At 42.3% G+C, this 23,547-nt stretch overlaps 1 protein-coding gene and 1 long non-coding RNA gene across 2 annotated transcripts in view; one reads left to right on the top strand and one right to left on the bottom strand.

Moving 5' to 3' along the window:
- The first annotated feature begins 11,190 nt into the window (after positions 1-11,190).
- On the top strand, positions 11,191-23,163 carry ednraa (endothelin receptor type Aa). Its single transcript, XM_048243790.1, has 8 exons — positions 11,191-11,561; positions 12,651-13,177; positions 15,272-15,399; positions 17,836-18,034; positions 19,006-19,158; positions 19,346-19,479; positions 19,612-19,720; positions 21,005-23,163. Exons 2-8 carry the CDS (start codon positions 12,713-12,715, stop codon positions 21,122-21,124), a joined length of 1,308 nt encoding a protein of 435 aa, XP_048099747.1. The 5' UTR covers positions 11,191-11,561; positions 12,651-12,712; the 3' UTR covers positions 21,125-23,163.
- Positions 16,511-23,547, bottom strand: part of LOC125294978 — a 10,858-nt gene continuing 3,821 nt past the window's right edge. Inside the window, exons 3-4 of the long non-coding RNA XR_007193605.1 lie at positions 23,369-23,493; positions 16,511-17,969 (exon numbers count right to left, since the gene is read on the bottom strand). This is a non-coding gene — a long non-coding RNA (uncharacterized LOC125294978). The remainder of the gene's footprint in view (positions 17,970-23,368; positions 23,494-23,547) is intronic.

Below are 23,547 nucleotides of genomic sequence, written 5' to 3'. Positions count from 1 at the left end.
AACTCATTTAGCTGAGCTGCAGTCGATGATGCAGCCAACCCACCCCTTCCTACTCTTCCTGTGCCAACTGCTCTCCTGCCAAACATTAGTCTTGACCAGACCAGAGACTCTTCCCGTAGCTCCTGCCAAACACAAGTTTTGACCAGACCAGAGACTCTTCCCGTAGCTCCTGCCAAACACTAGTTTTGCGTAGGTAGAGGTGGTGTCTGCGCCTTTAGTCTAATCATTTTGTTTTGACCGGTGCGTAACTCCGCACTCAGGGGCTGAGAGATGTTCAAAATTGCATTTCGGGCCTAGCCCATCATCATTGGATTTGAATTTCCCCAATCAATAAAGTATCTATCTAGTATAATTTCCCCGATCAATAAAGTATCTATCTAGTATAAGTATATATACTCTTTTGATCCCGTGAGGGAAATTTGATCTCTGCATTTATCCCAATCCGTGAATTTGTGAAACACACTGCACACAGTGAACACACAGTGAGGTGAAGCACACACTAATCCCAGCGCAGTGAGCTGCCTGCAACAACAGCGGCGCTCGGGGAGCAGTGAGGGGTTAGGTGCCTTGCTCAAGGGCACTTCAGCCGTGGCCTACTGGTCGGGGTTCGAACCGGCAACCCTCCAGTTACAAGTCTGAAGTGCTAACCAGTAGGCCACGGCTGCCTATCTATCTATCTATCTATCTATCTCTCTCTCTCTCTCTCTATCATGTCTTCCCGAACCTGAGACATGATGATGGGCTAGGCCCGAAACGTTTGTCTATTTTTGTTTTTCATGCTTGTAATGCTGTTTCGCACTTTGAATACAGACCAGATATTCTTCCTGTAGGTCCTGCCAAGTTGTGCCAGCATCACCCCACCTCACTTCTGTGCCAACTCTTTGTTCCTTAAATACAGGAAACCCCAGTGGATGGGCAGGGCCCCTGTGAGCGTGAGGCCAGCCTCCCCAGGGACTGATAGCAGTGCTGATGTTTTGGGCCAGCTGAAGAGGAATGCCAGCCTCTGGCTCTGTTTACCAGCAGCAGGGGCAACTCAGGGCCATGGATGACTCAGACCGAACAACTATGCTGTCCTTTGGGTAGGAATATTTAATGCACTCATTACAGAAAACGCTGTCCAGCTAGCAGTATATGACAACTTTTGGGAACTGATTGAATTGGCAAGTTAGTTTTCAAAAGACTATAGGCTTCAAAAACAGGTCCATGTGTTTCTTTTATACACGGCAAATTATTCCATAAGTATAGCAGATAAACACATTTTAGGCTAGTGATGTCTACAATAGGGAAGGAGAAAAAGGTTTTATGAAGTTGTCTCTCACACAAGGGTTAATAATTAAGGCCATTTTTGTAACATTGTGAAACTTGAGTACTATCCATTTCAAATCATTCAAAGTGAACTCTATCCCCACTAACTAAGAGTTCATGACCTCGACAATCAAAGGTTCAAGGGTCAGCAGATGAATAAGCAAGTGTAAGTTTATCACATTTCATATCCTCCTGGGAACCAAGAAAAAAAAGTGTCCAACAATTTCTTTTTTGTTGTGATTTCCTTTCTATTTAGGATTAAAAAAAACATCTTACAATTTTTATTTTTTAAAAAAATATTTTTATTTTAAATTGTATAGCATGTCCCCTGTGGTGGACAAAAGGACCGTTTTAGTATGAAAAGGTAGCCATAAAAATAGACAAAAATGGACAAATTATGCTTTTAGTGGTATTAAATTAAGGGTAAACTTAACCAAATATAAGGGAAAATGTTATTTATCCTTCTAGACTACTTTATTTGCCTTTTTGGACAGTTGTATTTCTTTTTTCTGGATTGTGGATTTCATTTTCATGTTTTTCTTTCATCTGCGATCATTTATTTTTTAGTCTTACTCTTCCTCGCTATCTTCTTGAGGCACAGGTTCATAGTCCTCATCTCTGTTTCACTCACTCATCACCTGAGAGCTCCAAATCTGACGAGATGTCCGCCGCCCAGTCCGGCACATGTTTTCCACAAAAATAAGTCACGCTGAAAGGCATATATGATTCTAACTGTCTCACTGAATTGCATTATGCACACTCAATTCTCACTGGCATCTGCTAGACAACAAGTACCAAAACATGATTAGTTCATAGATTTCACATGTAATATACATTTTATACAACCCCACCCCCATCTTGCCTGTTCATAATTCTGAGAAATTCTTGAATTGTGTGCATGTGTGCGTGTACATGTTTATGTTTATGTGTGTGTGGGTGTGTGTGTGTGCGTGCATGTGTGTGTTTGCCTGTTTATGTGCCTGTGTGTGTGCATGTGCATGCATGCGTATATATATCTACTGTGTTGTAACGTGACTAATCTGAATCTTATTTTTTTAAATTTAGAGATTAAATTGTCTCTGGGGTGCCAGGCAGTATTTAGCTGCCAATTCAAATGTAGCCACCTTTACAGCGAAACTATCACACAAATCAAACAACACAAACACGTTTTATACGTTTCAAATCATATATTGTGATAGTTTAAATTAAACCAAAATATTCATACACAACTTAAATAATCATTGTCCCTCCATACAATCTAAAAATGAAATGATATTTAAACAAAATGTAAAAAGTATGAAAGAGTCTGAGTCACTGGAAGGAAAGTGAGTTATGGAATATGTTGAATTAGTTGTTATACTGGTGGAAGGGAAACGTGAACTTCGGAGATGAGTGTTGAGTTACCAGCGGAGACTAGCCAGGGGAACTGCAGAGTAGGCCAACGACTTGAACCAGGGATCTTCAAAACACCTCGACAAGAAAGGAAAACATCTTGCCATGCTGCCGCATCCATTCCGTCGTCGCAAAACACAAAGTAGTTTGAGTCCTATTTTGCTCAGGATCCCGCTGCTTCATAGTAATTCCTCAAAGGGATTAATCCACAAGGGTACAATCCAAGGAATCCAATGGTACTACATCCAGTAAAATCTCTCTCTTTAAAATGCTCCCCGCCATGTCTCACATGCCCTCGTAACAACTCTCTCCGGACAGAGCTTCCTGTAATTAGCTCTCTCCCGCAGGTTAGGCCAAGCAGCCTTTTATCGCCAGCTGACTGCGTGGCGCTAACAAACCCAATTACGTTTAACAACCCGGTTGGATAAGCCTAAAGTAATATATACATTTTATTATAAAGAATATGGAGCGGTCCGCTAACAGTGTGAGTATGTGTCATCATTAGGATTACTGTGAATGTATGTGTCCGTGTGTATCTGTTAATGCACATGTGTGCATATGGAATGGGTTTACATGACCCCCTAGAGGCAAACATACGCGAAAAAATTGGTCATCCTAGGCCCTACGGTTCTCAAGATATTCACAGAAAACTGTGTTCGTGCCCTACCCTCCTTTCGGGGGTCCAGTCCAGCGGGGGCTACAGATCAAAGCTAAAAAAAGCGATGGTTCCATGCTATCTATGTGGGGTTACATGCCCACCAAGTTTTTCAATAACTTCTTAGTAGTAGAGATTTTAGGAAGATATTAATGCACAAATCATTCAAATCAGTACCATAATCATTCCCAGATGAGCACCCTGCCATCACCTTTGACACCATCCCCACCCTCTAGCACAAGCACACACACACACACACACGCACACACACATGCACACACACACACACACACACACACACACGCACACACACATGCACACACACACACGCACACACACATGCACACACACACACACGCACACACACATGCACACACACACACGCACACACACATGCACACACACACACGCACACACACATGCACACACACACACGCACACACACATGCACACACACACACACGCACACACACATGCACACACACACACGCACACACACATGCACACACACACACACACGCACACACACATGCACACACACACACGCACACACACACACACACACGCACACACACATGCACACACACACACGCACACACACATGCACACACACACACGCACACACACATGCACACACACACACACACACACACGCACACACACATGCACACACACACACACACACGCACACACACATGCACACACACACACACACACGCACACACACATGCACACACACACACACGCACACACACATGCACACACACACACACGCACACACACATGCACACACACACACGCACACACACATGCACACACACACACGCACACACACACGCACACACACACACGCACACACACATGCACACACACACACGCACACACACATGCACACACACACACGCACACACACACGCACACACACACACGCACACACACATGCACACACACACACGCACACACACATGCACACACACACACGCACACACACATGCACACACACACACACGCACACACACATGCACACACACACACACGCACACACACATGCACACACACACACGCACACACACATGCACACACACACACGCACACACACATGCACACACACCACACACACACACACACACACACACACACACACACACGCACACACACACACACACACACACACGCAAGAGCAAAAAACTTTAAAAACGCACCCTTAAAAACGCATGTTGAGATGATACTTTCACAGACTTTCAATGTTGATTTCTTTCATCTTTCATTGAGGGACTCAATGAATAAATGCTGACCATTAATCCCAATTCCAATAATCCCCGGAACTAGATACAGGTACCACTCCTGTTTTTACTTCAGTCCGATTTCCTTCAATCTGTTGTAGTTTATGCCAAACTGCATGGTCAGCAGAATAGCATGAAAAATACACTCATGCACAGAGAAATGCATGGTCTGCATTGGTTTCAGAGTTACTTCTGGATTCTTATTCAACTCCATCTGTAAACTATATTTAAACTAAACAACAAATCCATGGACCCAAAGCTTTGAATGCAACGCTTACATTATTGAATTTAACCCACAGTTAAGTAACTCATTTATGTCAAAGGCACCAATAAACAAAGCCAGGGTTGATAAAGCCTTATTCAAGGCTCTCACAGCGTGGAACTAATGACTGTGTGCTAATGGGCCATGTGGTGCACATCAAAGCGTAGCACTGCACTGTTTGCAATCAAGGCCCAGAAAAAAATGAAAAGAAAAAATAGGGAATAAAATGTTCTTGAAGTGGAAAAACACAAGGCAGTGAGATTTTATTTCACATGGGAAACATCTGTGAACTACACTCAAGTGAAGTGTGCAGTGTGTACACGTGGGTGTTTGTGTGTCAGAGTGAGAGGGAACCCATAGTTCAGAACTATGAGATGCTTTAGTAGGTGGGGGCTGAAGGCTTCACTGCATTAGCCTCATTAGCTCCTTACGCGACTACCAGCTGCAATCTAAGGAGCAACAACAGGTTTGTGCTTAACATCTGGCCACCTCTGGAAAGACAAATAATCACTTACTGGTTTATAATGAGAGATTATCGACACCCAGATACATTCCATAACCCCAACTCCAAATCTGTAGACATGCATCATGTGCAAACACGTGACTAGAATGTAACACAAAGAACATGCAATCTAGACAGAAGACAGGGCAGAGTTGTCTTTTAAAAAATATTGGAAGTTTAATAGACCCCTAAATATAGATAGGATTTCTTTCCCATAATCCACAATATAAGTATAAATATAGTATAAGTATAAATACTCTTTTGATCCCGTGAGGGAAATTTAGTCTCTGCATTTATCCCAATCCGTGAATTAGTGAAACACACTCAGCATACTGTACAGTGAACACACAGTGAGGTGAAGCACACACTGATCCCGGCACAGTGAGCTGCCTGCAACAACAGCGGCACTCAGGGAGCAGTGAGGGGTTAGGTGCCTTGATCAAGGGCACTTCAGCCGTGCCTACTGGTCAGGGTTCAAACTGGCAACCGGTTACAAGTCCAAATCGCTAACCAGTAGGCCACGGCTGCCCCAAATATAATATATATATTATTAATTAATATATTATATTAAATATATTAAATATATATATATATATATATATATATACACAACACTTACAACAAGTCTTACTGATCCTAGCACTCACCAGCCGTCTCAAACTGACAAGTAACTGTTAAAAACAGCACTCACTGATGCACTTATTCTTACTGTACTCTAATGTTTTTAAATTGTCCTCTAATGTTTTTAAATTGTCCTAAAATTGTTGAGAACTGCTCTAAAACTTAAACTGTTTACTATGTTGTTAGTCGCTTTGGCTAAAAAGCGTCAGCCAAATGTAATGTAATGTAATATATATATATACAATATAAATGTGGCCTCACAAACATCTTCATGTACAGTCACACTTTTTGTCCAGCCAGTGGCACCAGCCTCATATTAGAGATCGGGCCTCGGCTTCCTGAGAATCCTGTAAAGTGTGAAAGTCTGCTCAGTGGCCACATCCTGCCCATGGTCAACCTGCTCCAACGCTCTTTCATCTCTTACCTGGCTCACTGACTGCCAGCAGCTAACATGCACACAAAGGCTGCGTTTATCTGGCAGACGGATGCAATTGGACAGTTGGATCCATTCAAAGGCTTCCTCTCAACACTCTCTCTTGTCCGCTGTTGCTTTCCTCTCTGGACATCAGTGATCTCTTTCCATTTGGCTCGTCCTGGCTAGAGGCTGCGTTGATGGCTTGCACGCCATGCTGTAATTGGCCACAGATGTTTCACAATGGTCTGCCCAACTTGACCAATCAGCACAAGGCCTGACAGCAAAAAGATGTTAGTTTTGCTCTGAAACACCCTTCGGGCATTTAAGAGTAGCTTTTTGAACAGTGACTAGTGTGGAAACTTTGTTGTATTTTCAGGTGCAGTGAAATTCAATACATCCATTAAGATAATCACCATCACTATTAACAGAATGTGATTTATCCAAATCTAATCAGAATATATTTACTGATTATTATAGATGAGCAATTTATTTCCTTATCCTTTCGACAGTATCGTGGCTGTACTTTTCCACAAGATTCAGAGATGAATAGGTTGTTAGACAGCCAGCTGGGGATGTAGTCAGCTCCACTCACCAGCCAGCAGAGGTGCCTGACGCTGCGCTTACTTATGTTTCCCAGACTGGGCTGGGCTGGGAGATGTGTGCTGAGGAGGGCCAAGAAGATTTGACTGAGTATGTTTGTACAAGACATGACGCACACAAAAACGACCATCTCAGACACAGACAGGGTGCTTCCTCCTTATCACTGGGTAAGCTGTGTGTTTTGACATGACAGAGATAAAGCTAAAGGTGCTGCCAGACTGTAGCCTCCTCTGTGGCTCTGTCTGTCCTGATGGACCCAGCTTTAGGTCTGAGATGGACAGGAACTTAATGCTCAATACTCTTTATGTATGCTCACATATTGATGCATTGAAACATAACATTTCTTATTAAATTGTCTTTCATGTATTACATATAATATAGTCACTCTCTGTAATAATGTACAGTAAAGAACACTGATTATTCATTAAATAGTGTGTACTGTGTATTCTACTATTATTGGTTCAGTTTTTCATTGTGTAAAAGTTTATATCACCTATAAGCTGCTGCATCGCAAACACACAAGTGTTTTTGTACACAGAAGAAACATGAGGAATGTTTATTGAGATAAAATGCAATAGCTGCCTTTCTGCATATCAGTGCAATTCAAATGTAGCAGATCATTAGCTTTACTAATGGGGTATAGAGAATTGCACATGCCACTTCTTTGCTTCCAAAAACTTTCAAAAGCAAAAGAAATCAGTTCACTGTGTGTGACAATGCATTACTAACTATTTTATCACCAAGTAGTCAGAAACCGTTAGCAGCAATAGATCTATTGATTTACTCATTTGAAATGCTCAAATTAGTGTCTAAACAGCTAGTTGTAAAAATAATATTTTCATGGATTCTAAAAATCTCTTACAATTTTAAAATCTTAAATTGTAAGGAAAAACATTTGTGTTGTTGTTGCTGTTTTTGTACCACCATGGACCTGTGGCAGTCCAGTAAAATCTTTTTTTTACCTTTGCACTGCATAAGGATAGCCTTGTAAAGACATATCAGGACAGAGCACCCTAACACTTCTCAGGACCTCTTTGACCCTTTGGTGTTAGTGTTGGTGGGGGATGACTAAAAATGAATCACTTCCTGGAATACACGACATAGGCTGGGCCTCTGCCGGCTCATCCATTATGCACCCCCTCAAGATGATGTGTGTCGGGGGAGGAGGGACAGGCTGAGGGGTGGGGGGACTGGACTGTGAAAAAGGCAGCCTCAGTCAGAAAACAAATGACTGGGGAAGGAAATCTCTTCACTCATTGTCTCTCATCCATCCTTCTCATGGATACCTACAGGATATACAGGAACAGCACGAGCTGCTGCAATCCCCAAATCCTGTCATCCTTGATTAGATTTCCTCTGCAAACGTATGATCTTTCTGCCGGTAAAGACAAGTATCTTTCCGTATGAAATCACAAGTCATTTGCTTCATGTGTATTTCTGTGAATTACTATCCTCATTTACTGAAAAACCTTTTCCCCTCAAAAACATTCCTTTGTTCCTTTGTTCACAAGCCATCTGTAACACATAAAAATGATCCAGTATATTTTTCTGAGAGTCTGTGTGCATGGCCATTTTTTTTTCTGCTTCACTGTGACAGCTATTGCCTGAGTGACAACAGCGTTGGCCTTTAACTTCTTTTCCCCTTTTTTCCTCCTTTTTGGAGCAAGTGCCCCAGTTAAGAAAACGCTTACATCCCACTCAGTCAGAGGCCTGGGTTTGCTTTTTCCCACAGGGTATGTACCAATATGCAGGGAGCACATTTCGACAGATGCCATCAGAGAACAAGCATATGAATTACTAGGCAAGCTGCCATCTTTGAGTTCAGAGAGAATGGCATTAATACAAGATGAAGCTGCAAACAACAACAACACAACAACATGAAAGCCCAAAACAACAGGGACCAGGTAAAGGTTTCATCATTTTAGATATTAATGCCTTGATTAACAAAGACTCCAACTGGAGTCTCTCAAAGTTGCGACACCACCAAAACTGCTGGCTGACTTATGGGAGTTTAGATTTGGAAAAAAAGATCCCGTCAGCAAATCACATCCTAATGAATAAAATATCTGCCACAGTTGACCATGACTTATTCAGCAGCTATGATATATTTATGCCTTCAATTAAAGAAAACACAATTCTTTAAACTTTAAATGGTAGTAAATATTAGCATTACCCAATTAAGTCACAATTTATATTAAGGAGGAAGCACACCTATTAACAATGGTTGTCGGGCAAATAAAAACCTTTATTAGAATGTTTTTCCAAGTATCAACCAGCCTGTTGGGTTAATTCATGAAAAGGACCGTATGTATTTTGTCACCAAAGATGGGGCAAATATAGCTTCATGCAGATTGTGTAATTTCTCTTACCAGTAATAGAATGAAGTTTAGCAGGAGGGGTAAAATGGAGAGCCTTTTAGATGTGTGTGCACTGTTCTGACTAAATAAAGGGTTGTGGGATAGAGCAGTAAAACTGATTATTGGTGTGTGACCTATTCCAGAAAAATAGTTCCCTTGGGGCAGTGAGCAGCCAGTGCCAGTCAGGCAGAGGGGGCCGGACTGGAACAACATCAGCATTACAGGAAACAAAGAATATTCTGGAAAAGTCAGACAACCTGGGTCTGCCAAGGGATATAAACCGCATTCTTGACTATTAAGCGTGAGTATGCATAAGCTCTCGAAGGGGGGGTGGTTTTTTTTTTTTTTGTTTTTGCATTATGTCCCTACACATTGTATCTCAACAATATTAAATATATGTTTTAAAATATCATCTTCTACGTAAATGCAAGACGTATATTGATGCAATACACTTGCCTGCTACCAAAAGCAGTTGTAACAACATCTGCATATCGACTGATCTTAAAAGTATATTACAAAGTCTGTCACAATGTCAAAATGTAGCAACCTCTCTCTCTCTCTCTCTAATGTTGACCATAAACAATACAAGTGTGTTTTTCCTCCAGTAGCATGCTTAGCCAATCTCCAGCCTCTGGAGAGTGGATTGGGATTGTTTACTCGTGGCAGGTGCTGTCTCAGCTCTTTGCTGATGTGAGGGGCGTCACATCGGCCCTGCCGATAGCAGATGGGCCCATTATCAATACCCTGCCGGAGAGCAGGAAACTGGTTAAGTATAGACATGTGGTCTCCGTAATGGATGTTGATGCCATCAGCAAGGCACTCTGGACCTCGGAGAGCTTATGCATGCTTACACTCTCTGTCAGTTCCTTGCAACCTGCACCATCTGTCTCTGAGAACATTCGTGTTAGTGGGACTCTCCTTAATGTATGGTGTGTCTCAGGACATCATCCAATCCCATGCTGAAATGACCCAGGGCATGGTGCAGGGCATTTGAGATGTGCCATGCAGCCCTGAGGTTTGGATGAAGAGAAATGACCCCTACCGGTGTTTATTTGAGCTTCCTCTTTTCCAGCGACCACCCACCGCAAGATGACAATCTATTGATGAAAAGATCAGAGATGCTGTGGTTGTAGCCCCTCTCCACTCTTCAGTCCCCAGAGCAACAACACAAGGCATGTTTGATCCACGTGTGATGTTATCTGTGGGGGAAGGAAAACAGACATGATCAAAATGATGCAGCTAGCCATTTGAATACAATGTACCTCCAAATGCCCATGAGAAGGAGCTGTGTGGGTGTGCGAGAGCACACACGTGTGTGTGTGTGTGTGTGTGTGTGTGTGTGTGTGTGTGATGAGGTTTTGGCCATTTGATATCTGAAAACACAAATAGTAGTAGCTATATTAGGTGTCTGTTACCCTGGCAATTTTTTTCCACAGTTTCTTTGCCTCATCTGAATCCATAATCTGCTGTGCTTTCTCTGCTCCGCTTGGGAGTTGTGTCTGTTTGTGTTTGTGTGTGTGTGTGTGTGTGTGTGTGTGTGTGTGTGTGTGTGTGTGTGTTTGTGTGTGTGTGTGTGTGTGATGTGTTGTATTTTGTGGTGGCTTGTACTTAACATGTCTGTGTATTGTGTTGTGCAGTTTGTGTCTTTGTGGTAGGCTCCATGTCTGTGATGGCTGTATGCACTATGCCTGTGTGTTGTACATTGTGACTGTGCATCACAGTGTGTCTGAATGTATCCTGTGCTATGTCTGTCTATGCTTGTGTCTCTCAGATGACTGCTGCTCTCTCTGGGGCCTCCCTCCTGGCTGGATCTTTGTGGAGGGAGAGGAAAGGGGAGGGGGTGGAGATATGCACTCCCACCCAGTCAAAGTGCTCTAACACAAACACACTCACATACACACACACACACACACATGCGCGCGCACACACACACACACACGGCAAGGCAACTCTCCACAGGAAAAGCTGGAGACAGAATGTGCAGCACCTCTCTGCCGTCACACAGAGCTCCGTCGGCCCAGACGGGATCCTTCACTACTTTGATATCTGCTTAATTACTTATGTGATGCCGCACAGACGTCTGGGGGCAAGAGCCGAAAGTTTCCCCACATGTGTGTGAATGACTGACTGAGTGACGGGATCTTGAGGAAGGCAGACATTTTAGGAGCGGTAGGTGAAAAACCAAAAGGCATTTATTATTTATAGACGGAGCCGTTTATGTGCTGTCAGGGCTCTCAGTCGTGGCAAGGCTGAAGTTAAACTGTGATGCTACATGAAGGACTGACAGTTAAATAGGTTTTGTATACCAGGTGGTGGCAGGACGTTTAAACAGCAATATGTGTCTGCGAAATGAGAAGAACTGTCTTTGTAGTGGATCTTTGGCCACTTGGGTCACTTTACCTGGATTAGATGTATTTTAATGTTTGAGCATTGTTTATTCAGCTTTATCTAGTTTGTGGCTATTGTGTCTATTTTTGTGAGTTATGTAGTTTGAATCACATTCCTCTACAAAGTTAAACAATCTAAAACTTACAAAACAATACACATACAATACAAAAAATACAAAATAGTAAAATTGAAGTTTAATTTATTTTGGTTTACTTAACTTTATTTTATTTTTTAATTGTGCTATTTTATGGGTTATTGGTTACTGAATGAAGGTAACTGGAGGCCTACAACTCTTATAACCATGACTTTTTCATTAATGTTTCTGTCGCTGTGAGTAAATGGGATAAAATGCCCCCTGTGCCTCCACAGAAAGTCCTGTCTTTTATGCTGCAATGTTCCTTTGTTTGCTGAAACCACTTGTTTAAATCTGTAAATTGGAAACAGAATGGAATGCCCAGCAACAGAAACCACAGTGATGAAAGCCACGCAAGGGGCGCATTGTCAAAACAACATGTGAGAAAAACAAAGTTCCAACACAGAGTTGCATGGTATTAGCAGGGCTGCCACTGTCAATGGGTAGTGTGAGTGTTGACGAGAGAAGAGCCGTCTTGTTCTGTTCTTTGACAGTAACCAGCACTGGCATCCCCCATCTGTAGCTCTCCTCTAAATCCTTTTTGTTGTTGAAAAGGAAGCAGTTGTTCTGCAGACATGTTGTCAAACTTTCAATAATGGTTCTAGTTGTTTACTTTAATAACTTTGTGTTCTCTATATGAATACTTTTTTACATATTCATTCATGTCATTATATTCTGCATGCCCTTTATATTGAAAAGGCAAATCATGTCTCACCTTTCACTCTCTCCTTTCATAGCTTCCATTTGATTGAGTGGACGTATTGGAGACTGTCATCATATCTGGGAATCGTGGTGTGGAATGTGTAGCGCGATGGGCTTCTTTACCTTACATGTGTTGCTGCTAATAGCTGCCACGGCAAGCAGTGGAATGTGCCACATGAATGATTCAGACACTCAAGAGCTGCGCGGCTCCCTGGCCCTGGGCTCAATCTCGACCACATCGTCCAGTGACCAACACAGCCGCGGCTCTGTTCAGAACAATGTGGCCGGCCAGAGGGGAGTGATGTCGGGCAACGCTACAAGGCGGTCGCCCCCCCCTCCTGCTTGTCGGGTTGTCCAGACAGGTATCAAAGACTGCTTCAGGTACATCAACACAGCCATCTCTTGTGTCGTGTTCCTCGTTGGGATGGTAGGAAATGCAACACTCCTGAGGATCATCTACCAGAACAAAAGCATGAGGAATGGGCCCAATGCTCTCATTGCAAGCTTGGCTTTAGGAGATCTCATGTACATCATCATTTGCCTTCCCCTCACCGTTTACAAGGTAGGCCTTTTTCATATGATGATTTCTCCTGAAAACTAGTGTATGCACAAAAGCACTTGTTGCACTTTTAAAATAGTGAATGACTTGCTGTTTCCCAGTGTTGCTGTTTCCCAGTTGAACATGAGGGGTTAACTGAGAGAAGGGGTTAATTGAAAGCCCAGATACATCAAACATCTAATAATAGACATTCCCTGGCCTGTCTAAGTCCCTAGCTAGGGCTGTGTATCTTTTATTTGCAAAGGGGTAATCTAAAGGTCTCTAAAAGCCAGCATATTCTCGATGTCATTTATTGATAGTTTGGTTTTGGCCTACTGGACCAATAAAAAGGCATTCACTTAGAAAAGCATGTTAGGGAGTGAAGAAAATATTATATGGACTAAATTGTTAAGATGTAAAAACCTGAGTATCAGGACTGGGAAAACATAAAGACATGAATAGCAACTAGAAAAGCACCAAGTGGAAAAGCATTAAGAGTAAAAGGAGAGATGAAGGTGCTACAGAGAGAAATGAAGGAGGAGAGAGAGTGCGCGTGTGCAATTAGACATGTGTCTACCCAGAGCTTATCTCTTAGACCAGCCTGTCTTAGTCACGAGGCTTTTTCATGACGATGGCAGCAGGGAGACGGCCTGCTAAAATAAACACAGGGATTGAGCTGCGGTTACAGAATGGAGAGGTACTTTATCACTGGTCAAACTGCACGGCTTTATCTACCACTATCAGTGAATAGACCACTCAACAATGTGCAGAGACCTCAACAAACCAATAGGGTTTTATCACAGACATGGCCTCAGGGAAATGTCTGATTGCAAATTCACACCACATCTGGGACTCCAGCTCTGTCCATAAGTCTCTTACGCTTTGCATGCAGCTTTGGGGGATGTTTCTGGAACTGATAGAGAGGGTGATTATGATGTTTAAATACCCTTATAATCCCCATTCTTCTTTTATATTTTATAGTCTTCTTCACATATTTCAAATGAGTCCCCGATACAGGTGCTCTTGCTCAAAACAATAAACTCACAGCTGGGCAGAAGGGAGGCTTTTCCGTCACTGACAGGAAAATGGACAATATGCTTTTGTTTGGGAAGGACAGCAGCACTGAGGCTGCTTAGCTCCCAGTGAATGACGTCCATCATGGGTACACACAAGTCTAGAGGAAATGCCGAAATTAAACACACCCATGCATGTGCATAAACATTGCCATATCTGTCTCTCACGCTCTCTCTAGTCCTAATAGTGCTAATAATGACATACCTAGATATACCAGTAAGTTTAGAAACAACAACATTACACTCACTCACTTTCACACACACACACACACACACATGCACGCACGCACACACACGCACGCACACACACACGCACGCACACGCACGCACGCACGCACGCACACACATGCACACACACACACACACACACACACACACACACACACACACACACACACACACACACACACACACACACACACACACAAAGACACAAAGGAAGGCAGACAGAGGTCTACCTTGCTGTACTTTCCAATCACCTACATTCACAAATACATGACAAAGTAAATTTATAAAGGACATAATTGCTTCTTTGCAGACATTGCTATACTCACAGACTGTCAGTTCCCATGGATTCCCATGATTAAAAGCACTACTTTGGAGTAAACACAGGGGCTGGGTGCATGAAGAGGTTCTATTCAAAACTACAGGACAAACCCACATTTCTCTTTGCTTTTAGAAACCTTACATCTATTTAAAGCATATTTCCATAGAGACGACAGTTGGTGGCATAAGATCCCAAAGGATCCTCCTGTTTGTACAGGACATAAATCTCTAAACTGTGGTGACTTTGGGGACTGATGAATTCAGATGGATATTTTAGAACTCTAATTGTTTTGGTCAGGCTAATGGACTTGATTATGTTGTTTTGTAAATGTTGCCTTTGTGACTATACTTCAAACAAACAAGATGCATTCATATTAAGGCAAAGCTTACCTTTTAACTTCACTGGATCTCAGAAAACAAATCAATGATCCCATAAGCTGTAAAATATACATGCTACATTTGCCTGGTGAATAACCAGTTTGTCATCTGTTCTTTTTAGCTCCTCAGAGCTAAGTTCCCCTTCAATGACAGCGCATTTGGGTTGTGTCTTTGCAAGCTGGTGCCCTTCCTGCAGAAAGCCTCCGTGGGGATCACAGTGCTCAACCTCTGTGCCCTCAGCGTGGACAGGTACGTTTGGACCGCTGCTACACAAATGTAACCTGACTCTCGCCAGATGAATTTTGTTCCGCCTAGCTCCACTCATCCATCTGGGATTGATCCATTGGAGTGGTGTTTCAGAAGGCTGGGCCTTATTAAAAATTCTTGCATATGATTGGATAAGCCACTTGTCCGTCATCTATTGACGTGCTACTTCAACCACTCACATCAAAGCCAACCCGTGATGCTGAGAACAGTCTCACAGTCGCTTCTACGTTACGTCACATCTATGAAACTCCCGCCCTGCGTCCTGATTGGCTCTACCATAAAATCTGGTGCCGAAATCACTCTCAACGGAAGCGATCCCAGATGGATGTGAGTGGAGCTAGGCGGAATGAAATTCATCTGGCGAGAGTCAGGTTAACACAAATGACCATTTACATGAAAAAGCTCAATACAATGACAAGATTCAAGAGCTCCAAAATCAGTCAAGTAAAATGTTTCCTGCTCTGCATACCTGACTTAATTAATCAGTGTTTACTTAACCAACCAAGAGTGTTAGTATACCTTACCTAACCAACCTTACTTAACCAACCAAGAGTGTTAGTGTACCTTACTTAACTAACCAAGAGTGTTAGTATACCTTACTTAACCAACCAAGAGTGTTAGTGTACCTTACTTAACTGACCAAGAGTGTTAGTATACCTTACTTAACCGACCAAGAGTGTTAGTATACCTTACTTAACTGACCAAGAGTGTTAGTATACCTTACTTAACCAACCAAGAGCTTGAAGCAGAAAGACACAGGTGCAAGTGGGGGCCTGTGAGCAGATCCAAAATCGAGGATCCTTAGCGTGTAGGCCTTGATTGCCCTGTGGTAATTAGAAACATGTGATGCTGACACAGCTAAGGGTTGCATTCCATGCCTCAGATGGGATACACATGTGTCTTGCTTTTTCTACCCACCACTTTTTCATATCTCGTTACTTTTTGTCCTTAAAGTAAGAGATGTTCTGGTAGCTTCTGAGCTTCTGGTAGCATTATAAGTAAGTATTATAAGTATTACAAGTAGCATTACAGCATTGAGTTATCAATCAACATTGGCATCTTATTGGTAACTGGGCATGGTCATCTCATTGGTAATTGGGCATTGGGTCATTTTATTTAGTTTTTTGATTTCTCCGAGGGGCAGTAGGGTGAGGCTCTCTATTGCAGCTCTGAAGGGGAAACAATCTCCTAAGAGAGGTCAACGGTTTTATTCCTGTCCGAATGTGAACAGGATGCAGGACTGGGTTAGTCCTTGTTTGCGGTCTACTGCACTGTTCAGGAAGGAGCTGGGGTTAATTGTAATGGCCAGCTCTCATGATGTAGAGGAGCTTCCTTTTCCATGGCCACCTGTGAGCTTGTTTATCTCAGTTTTTTTCCCAGGCAGATAGGAAATCATTGTTTGTATGTGTTTAATAATGTTATCCCTAAGTCTTAGATTTAGATGTTATTTACAGTTATCTCTGATATGATCATTTTGGTTTGCTTTAAAAATGTCCTACCATACAGAATATTCTTGAGAAACACAAAGAAAAACTAAAGATGATGCATAGTGAGAAACTAAAGTGACAAAGAGGAGTAATCTGTGTCTTTGGCTTCTTGTGGAGCATTGCTAGTGTAAAGTAGATGAAAAATAAAACTTTTTAGCAGAAAGCACAGAAGGTCCTCGCAAGTCTGCAGGGCTTCACAAGGCTTCATCATGACAATGGCTCACCTCACATCACCGGTACAAATACCCAGATGGTCCTAATTTGTATTCAAAATGAGGTCAAGGAAATGTTCTGCATATCTCCGTATTCCTGCATAAGGCTGTCATGACTGTTATGTCTTCTTCCATGGTCTGGCAGTCTAAAGAATTAGGTACACCACTGGTGAAATATAAATGGTACAATGTTGTTCGGCAGGGATATTCAAATGTGTCATGAAAAATATATATTTCCACATGAAATCTTGATGCAGCATTATACTAAAACATTCACTTGAGAGATGTTATTAATGATACAAACAGGCAAACATGATTTCCAGCAACAGGAAACAAGAAGTGTGTTTGGCAAGCAAGCTCAATGGCTTCTTCCCAACAATAAACATTAGTTCTGTCAGTGAGTATTTTGCAACATAAATATTACAGCACAGAAGAACACAATGTGACTTTCCATGAGTCTTGGATCATCCTTGCCCTTTCTGATGAATCTCTAATTTATCTGCTTTGTTATTTACAAATAAAAGCAATTAAACCCTTCAGTATTTTAGCTCTTTAAACACTACTGGCCTACTGTACTGATCTACAGGACAAGCACTTTTTATTTTCAGTTTTTCACCAGGGGGAATAATGTTTATGAAGTGTTCATGTGTGATTTAACACAATAAGTGTTCTTGGTACCAGAGAGAAGGTGTAACGCCTGCACTGTGTTCCTGTTCTAGGTACAGGGCTGTAGCGTCGTGGAGCAGGGTGCAGGGGGTGGGCATCCCTCTCTTGACTGCCATCGAGATCCTCTCCATCTGGGTGCTGTCAATCCTTCTTGCAGTCCCTGAAGCCATCTGCTTCGACATGGTCACTTTCGAATACAGAAACCAGACCATAAGGACCTGCATGCTCAACCCCCAAAGTAACTTCATGCATGTAAGCCAAAACTTTTTGACATTGATGTAAATGACAGTCAGTTCATTATAACAACCTCTTAGGCCCAAAGAGCCCTCTCTCAACAGACTTGAGTGGAAGGTGTTTGGAATTTGTAAACCACAGAAAATACAGAAAATGAGAGAAGGAGAAACCTGGGTAGCATTGCCTCATTTTCTCTTTCCTGCACTGGGCATATCCGGAGATCACTTTCTTTGTTCCCAAGCCTGGAGAACTTTAATTGATTGCAGGCTACACGAGCAATCACATCCAGCTGATGTATGTTTCCCTGAAACAGAGCCATATGTGCAGAGAAACACTGGGCCTTTTCTTTGGAGCTGCATTGCCTTTGAATCTCTGAAGCATTACTGCTCTAGCAAATACGGATTCTACACTTTTTGATTGGGATCAATGTATGTACAGAACAATTACCTTTCCTTGGTATCTGGCTCAGGTCCTCCAGCCAGGCCATATTAATGGGCTTGTACATAACAATGTTATATGGGAGCAGTTTTCATACAAAATTAGAGCCATTTTCTAACTTTTAAGTTTCTCATTTTAAAAAGGTTTCTTATCGTGTGCCTTTATCTCACATCTGTCTTGGAGTCATTTCATTATCTGATTGTGCTGCTACTACTTTAAACATGTAATGACATGTGCAAGTCTGTGCTTCTACTGCATGCAGTCGTTTCCTTCTCCTGTGATGGAGAAAACAGGAAAAACTGGAGCTTTAGACCTTTTGACCTTTCGACTTTTGACTCCAGCCAAGGTATTCATGGTTTCATCAGGTCCCTTTCCACAGGTGTATTAATTAAGCACCATGCAGCCTGCATTGATAATCAAGGTGCTTGATTTTATACACCTGTGGAAAGGGACCTGATGAAACCCATGAATACAGTACCACTTAAAGATGAGTGTATTCATCCTAAATCTTCCCCTCATGATTCAACTTCAGTTGTGTTATTTACCTGCAGTTCTACACGGAAGCAAAGGATTGGTGGTTGTTCGGGTTCTACTTTTGTGTACCCTTGGCCTGCACAGCCATCTTTTACACACTGATGACCTCTGAGATGCTCAATCACCGCAATGGAAATCTCCGGATTGCACTGAGTGAACACTTAAAACAAGTAACATATGATCAAAACTATGACAGCTGTGAATACACATTTACAAGAGTTGATATACCATGTTTTTAATATGTAGGAGGGTGTCAGTTGAAAAAGAAAATGTATGTGTTGTTGAGATCTAGTATATTAACAGGGATCTCATGCTTTCCAATATGATAAAGACATCACCATCTGATATGTCTTACAGAGACGAGAAGTGGCCAAAGCTGTCTTCTGCCTCGTTCTGATCTTTGCCCTGTGCTGGTTTCCTCTGCATCTAAGCCGGATTTTGAAGAAGATGGGCTATCATGAAAATGACACATCGCGATGTGACTTCCTCAAGTGTGTTGATTTTGCTGGATATAATGTTTACAAATGCAATCCAATACAACCAAGCATTTATGTCACAGAAACAGAAGAAATAGAGACTCTGCATCTCCTTTGGTCAAAATTTTGGTCTTTTTATTGTTTCAGCTTCCTCCTAATTTTGGACTATTTGGGCATAAACCTGGCCACAGTCAACTCCTGTATCAACCCCATCATTCTCTACTTTGTCAGCAAGAAGTTTAAGAACTGTTTTAAGGTGAGGATCAAACGCCTCCAACCCAACTCACCCCATCTACTCCACCCAACTAACCCAAACTCACCCCATCTACTCCACCCAACTTACCCCATCTACTCCACCCAACTTACCCAACTTACCCCATCTACTCCACCCAACTTACCCAACTTACCCCATCTACTCCACCCAACTCAACCAACTTACCCCATCTACTCCACCCAACTTACCCAACTTACCCCATCTACTCCACCCAACTCAACCAACTTACCCCATCTACTCCACCCAACTCACCCCATCTACTCCACCTAACTTACCCAACTTACCCCATCTACTCCACCCAACTTACCCCATCTACTCCACCCAACTTAGCCAACTTACCCCATCTACTCCACCCAACTCAACCAACTTACCCCATCTACTCCACCCAACTTACCCAAACTCACCTCATCTACTCCACCCAATTCACCCCATCTACTCCACCCAACTCACCCCATCTACTCCACCCAACTTACCCAAACTCACCCCATCTACTCCACCCAACTCACCCCATCTACTCCACTCAACTCACCCTATCTACTCCACCCAACTTACCCAACTTACCCCATCTACTCCACCCAACTTACCCAACTTACCCCATCTACTCCACCCAACTTACCCCATCTACTCCACCCAACTCAACCAACTTACCCCATCTACTCCACCCAACTTACCCCATCTACTCCACCCAACTTACCCCATCTACTCCTGCCTTCCTCTTGATGTCTCCAACATCTTCCTCTCTCACTCACACGTAGTTCCCTCCATAACTCCCCCTAGCTATCGTCTGCTCTCCGCATTCTACTCTGCTCCCCAAAGTTCAGCAAATGACTGTGAAGACACACTTACAGGAAAATATAAACCAGAACATGATTTATGAAGCTATTTACTGGGGTGGGGTTGCATGCTCAACTCCCTGCCAGAATACCACTAGAGAGAGATAAGCCATGCGTGGCCCCCAGCCTCTCCCCGGGGAGAGAGGGAATGCTCAGTGTGACTGTAATGCCTTTCCAATGACCTTTACCCTTATCATCCCCAGTACCACACACACAGATCACAGACTCAAATGCTACATGCATGCCTGTACAGTTAAAATGAAAAAGGATCACATTAAATAGATGCAATTATTGTTATAACACTGAACTGAACATTTTACCATTGGGAATACTGAGGCAAAATATCCTCTAAAGGAAATCACCTACGCAAACTACAGAATTCCAATCAAATCTCAGTGCCATTAAAGTTTCTTTTTCCTGTTTTCTCCTTCAGTCCTGCCTGTGTTGCTGGTGCCACTCTGACCCTCAGGTGAACAGCAACAGCATCCAGTGCAAGACCACGAGCCCCAACAACCTGCACACAGACCTATGCCTGCGCAAGGACAGTGACTAGGCCCGCCTGACACCAACAATACTGCCTGTGGAACAAGGGGCGACGCAGACTGGCCAAAACAATGTGAACTCATGTCCACTAATCCACAAGCCAGTCCATGAAGCTGCAGGCCTCAAGTGTGTGTGTGTGTGTGTGTGTGTGTCTGTGTCTGTGAGCAAGTGTGTGTGCACAAAGGCTCATGTGAACATGCTGGTGTGTGCGTGCTTGCAGGACCTTGCAGCAGTTCTGAGCCATTGAAAGACAGACAAGACTGGATTGAACTTATATATAGCCGTGTACAATGGAGCCGGTGTGTTTATGTTTGTCTCAGTCCCCACACAAGTGTTCTTCCCAGGACCCTCTCCTAGGAGGAAGAGCGCTGAGTGGGAAGGGGGCGGTAACAGGATGTAGCTGTACATAAGCTATAAATGACTGAATCAGTGCCTGACAGTGTTGTCTTCACACGGCTGACAGCAATGGGAAGCCAGAGGAAGGATGTGTGAAAAGGTGTGTCAATGAAGCTGCTCCGAGACTGTCCCAGGGATCAAGGAACTAATGAGAACTGCAGTAACATGGGCCCACAATCACTAAACCACTCGACTTATATCGCTTTCTACCACAGTTGACTTGCCAAGGACCTCTATTGACCATTTGGTCTTATTCTGGATGGGCCTGAGCAAAGGGCCACCAATTACTTCATGAGCAATTAGGGCTACGAGGACTATTTACTCAGTGCGCTGGTCGTCACATTTGATAAATGTTGAGAGGCTTGGTGTTATAGTAGTCATTAACTTGTCTATTGATTGAAGCGGGTTTCTTTTGCCATGCAAATACTCTGCAGTGTTTCTAACTTATATAAATGTGAAAATGATTTAGAAATATCTTAAGCCAACCCAAGCTTTTGCTGCAATTTCCCCCCCGTCTTGATGAACGAAAAGGTCCTCATGGTGAGAGCTTCTCAACACGAGGACCTTGATATTCCAAGCTTCCAAATTCACACTCCAACTAGAACACTGGAGTTACACCAGATGTTGCAGTCCCAACAAGCAATAAACTGAGGGTAATGATTTTTGACCTTGTTAGAGATTTAAAAGCTTGCCTTCGGATAGTGTCCAAAAGCAACAAACTTGGGTAATAAACTAAAACATTATGACCATTCTTGAGTTCAAGGCAAGGGCTATGGGAAAGGGGCCTGTATTATTGCAAATGACAAATGAGTCAAGAAAAAAACATATCCTCTGTCCTACACTGTGAATTTGAGGGCAAATAATTGTCTACCATTACAATTGTTTATGAGTAGTATGAAATGTCTGTATTACTGCCTTAATATCTGTCATATACTCTTGATGGCCTACAATATCTATACTTTCATTTTGATGAAATTCATTATGGAAAGATTCATATCTAGCTACAGTAAATATTAATCCTAACGTTTGACTTATGTTAACCAAATATAATGAGCAAAGACATTACAAATGGTGCAATAAGTAATATGTGCTTCAATGTGTAACACATTTAACAATATATACAGTTTTTTTATAAGAAGCATCTTTTTATAAGAAGTCCCCTGACTTGTGAAGTCAGAAATCATCCATAATTTCTTAATATCACTGTAGTAGAGGACACAGATTTAATTGTCCATGTTCCAATGCTTTGATTACAAAGATTGATAAAGAACAAGCGTTTTTCCATCATTATATCATTATATAACTGGTACTTAAACACACAATTTGATATAGACAAGTTTGTTTGAGAGTGTGCATGTATTGTAAGTCTATGCTCCATATTTTGGAACATGCTTTTAATATTCTGACTTGATGTGGTGTGGTGTTAAGAAAGAGGCTTTAGTCTGCAGTGTTAAATGAATTTGTGTCAGTCGAATTTGTGAATTCAAATATTCTGTTTGAGATGTCTGTCTAATCACCAGGCATTTATATCACAAAACACTAAAATGTAAGTCATCTATATTATTTTCTTATGACCATAATTATTCTATAATTATTTATAATTTCCCATCAGATTTACAATGGGTTCACGTCAAATAAACAGTGGGAACATTGCTATATGGTACGACAATTATTTCACCTAACAGTTGGGTAAAAAAATCAGATTTAATGATCATATTTGTTTAATCAGTATGTGAATAAAACATAATGTAGATGCTCAGTCAACAACCTGGGAACTGTTTGAGGGCATCACTCTATCTTAGACTCTTTCCTTTGGGAAGATACACTGGTCTGGGAGTGATTTAAAATGAACTCTGACCTGCTTGGCAGTGTAACATCAGGGGTCAGCGGGGTCAGCAGGGTCAGCGTGGAGGATGTGAACTACCCACAGTCACAGGAAGGAATACAGGCCAGTAGACACACTCGTGCAGCCTGTGCCAGAGTCTGTTTGGCAGATGTGTCCAGGGAAACAAAAGAGAAACAAAACTGATTTTAGTT

This window comes from Alosa alosa, chromosome 1, assembly GCF_017589495.1.
Source record: "Alosa alosa isolate M-15738 ecotype Scorff River chromosome 1, AALO_Geno_1.1, whole genome shotgun sequence".
NCBI lineage: Eukaryota > Metazoa > Chordata > Actinopteri > Clupeiformes > Clupeidae > Alosa > Alosa alosa.
The sequence above is the reverse complement of the archived record's forward strand: the minus strand, read 5'-3'. Positions and strand labels throughout refer to the sequence as shown.

Bases quoted from the DNA above. Each gene is read 5' to 3' on its own strand.
- ednraa (XM_048243790.1), top strand. From the start codon at position 12,713: ATGTGTAGCGCGATGGGCTTCTTTACCTTACATGTGTTGCTGCTAATA. The intron at 13,178-15,271 runs GTAGGCCTTTTT...TGTTCTTTTTAG, and splicing joins TTCCCCTCACCGTTTACAAG to CTCCTCAGAGCTAAGTTCCC. The intron at 15,400-17,835 runs GTACGTTTGGAC...TTCCTGTTCTAG, and splicing joins TGTGCCCTCAGCGTGGACAG to GTACAGGGCTGTAGCGTCGT.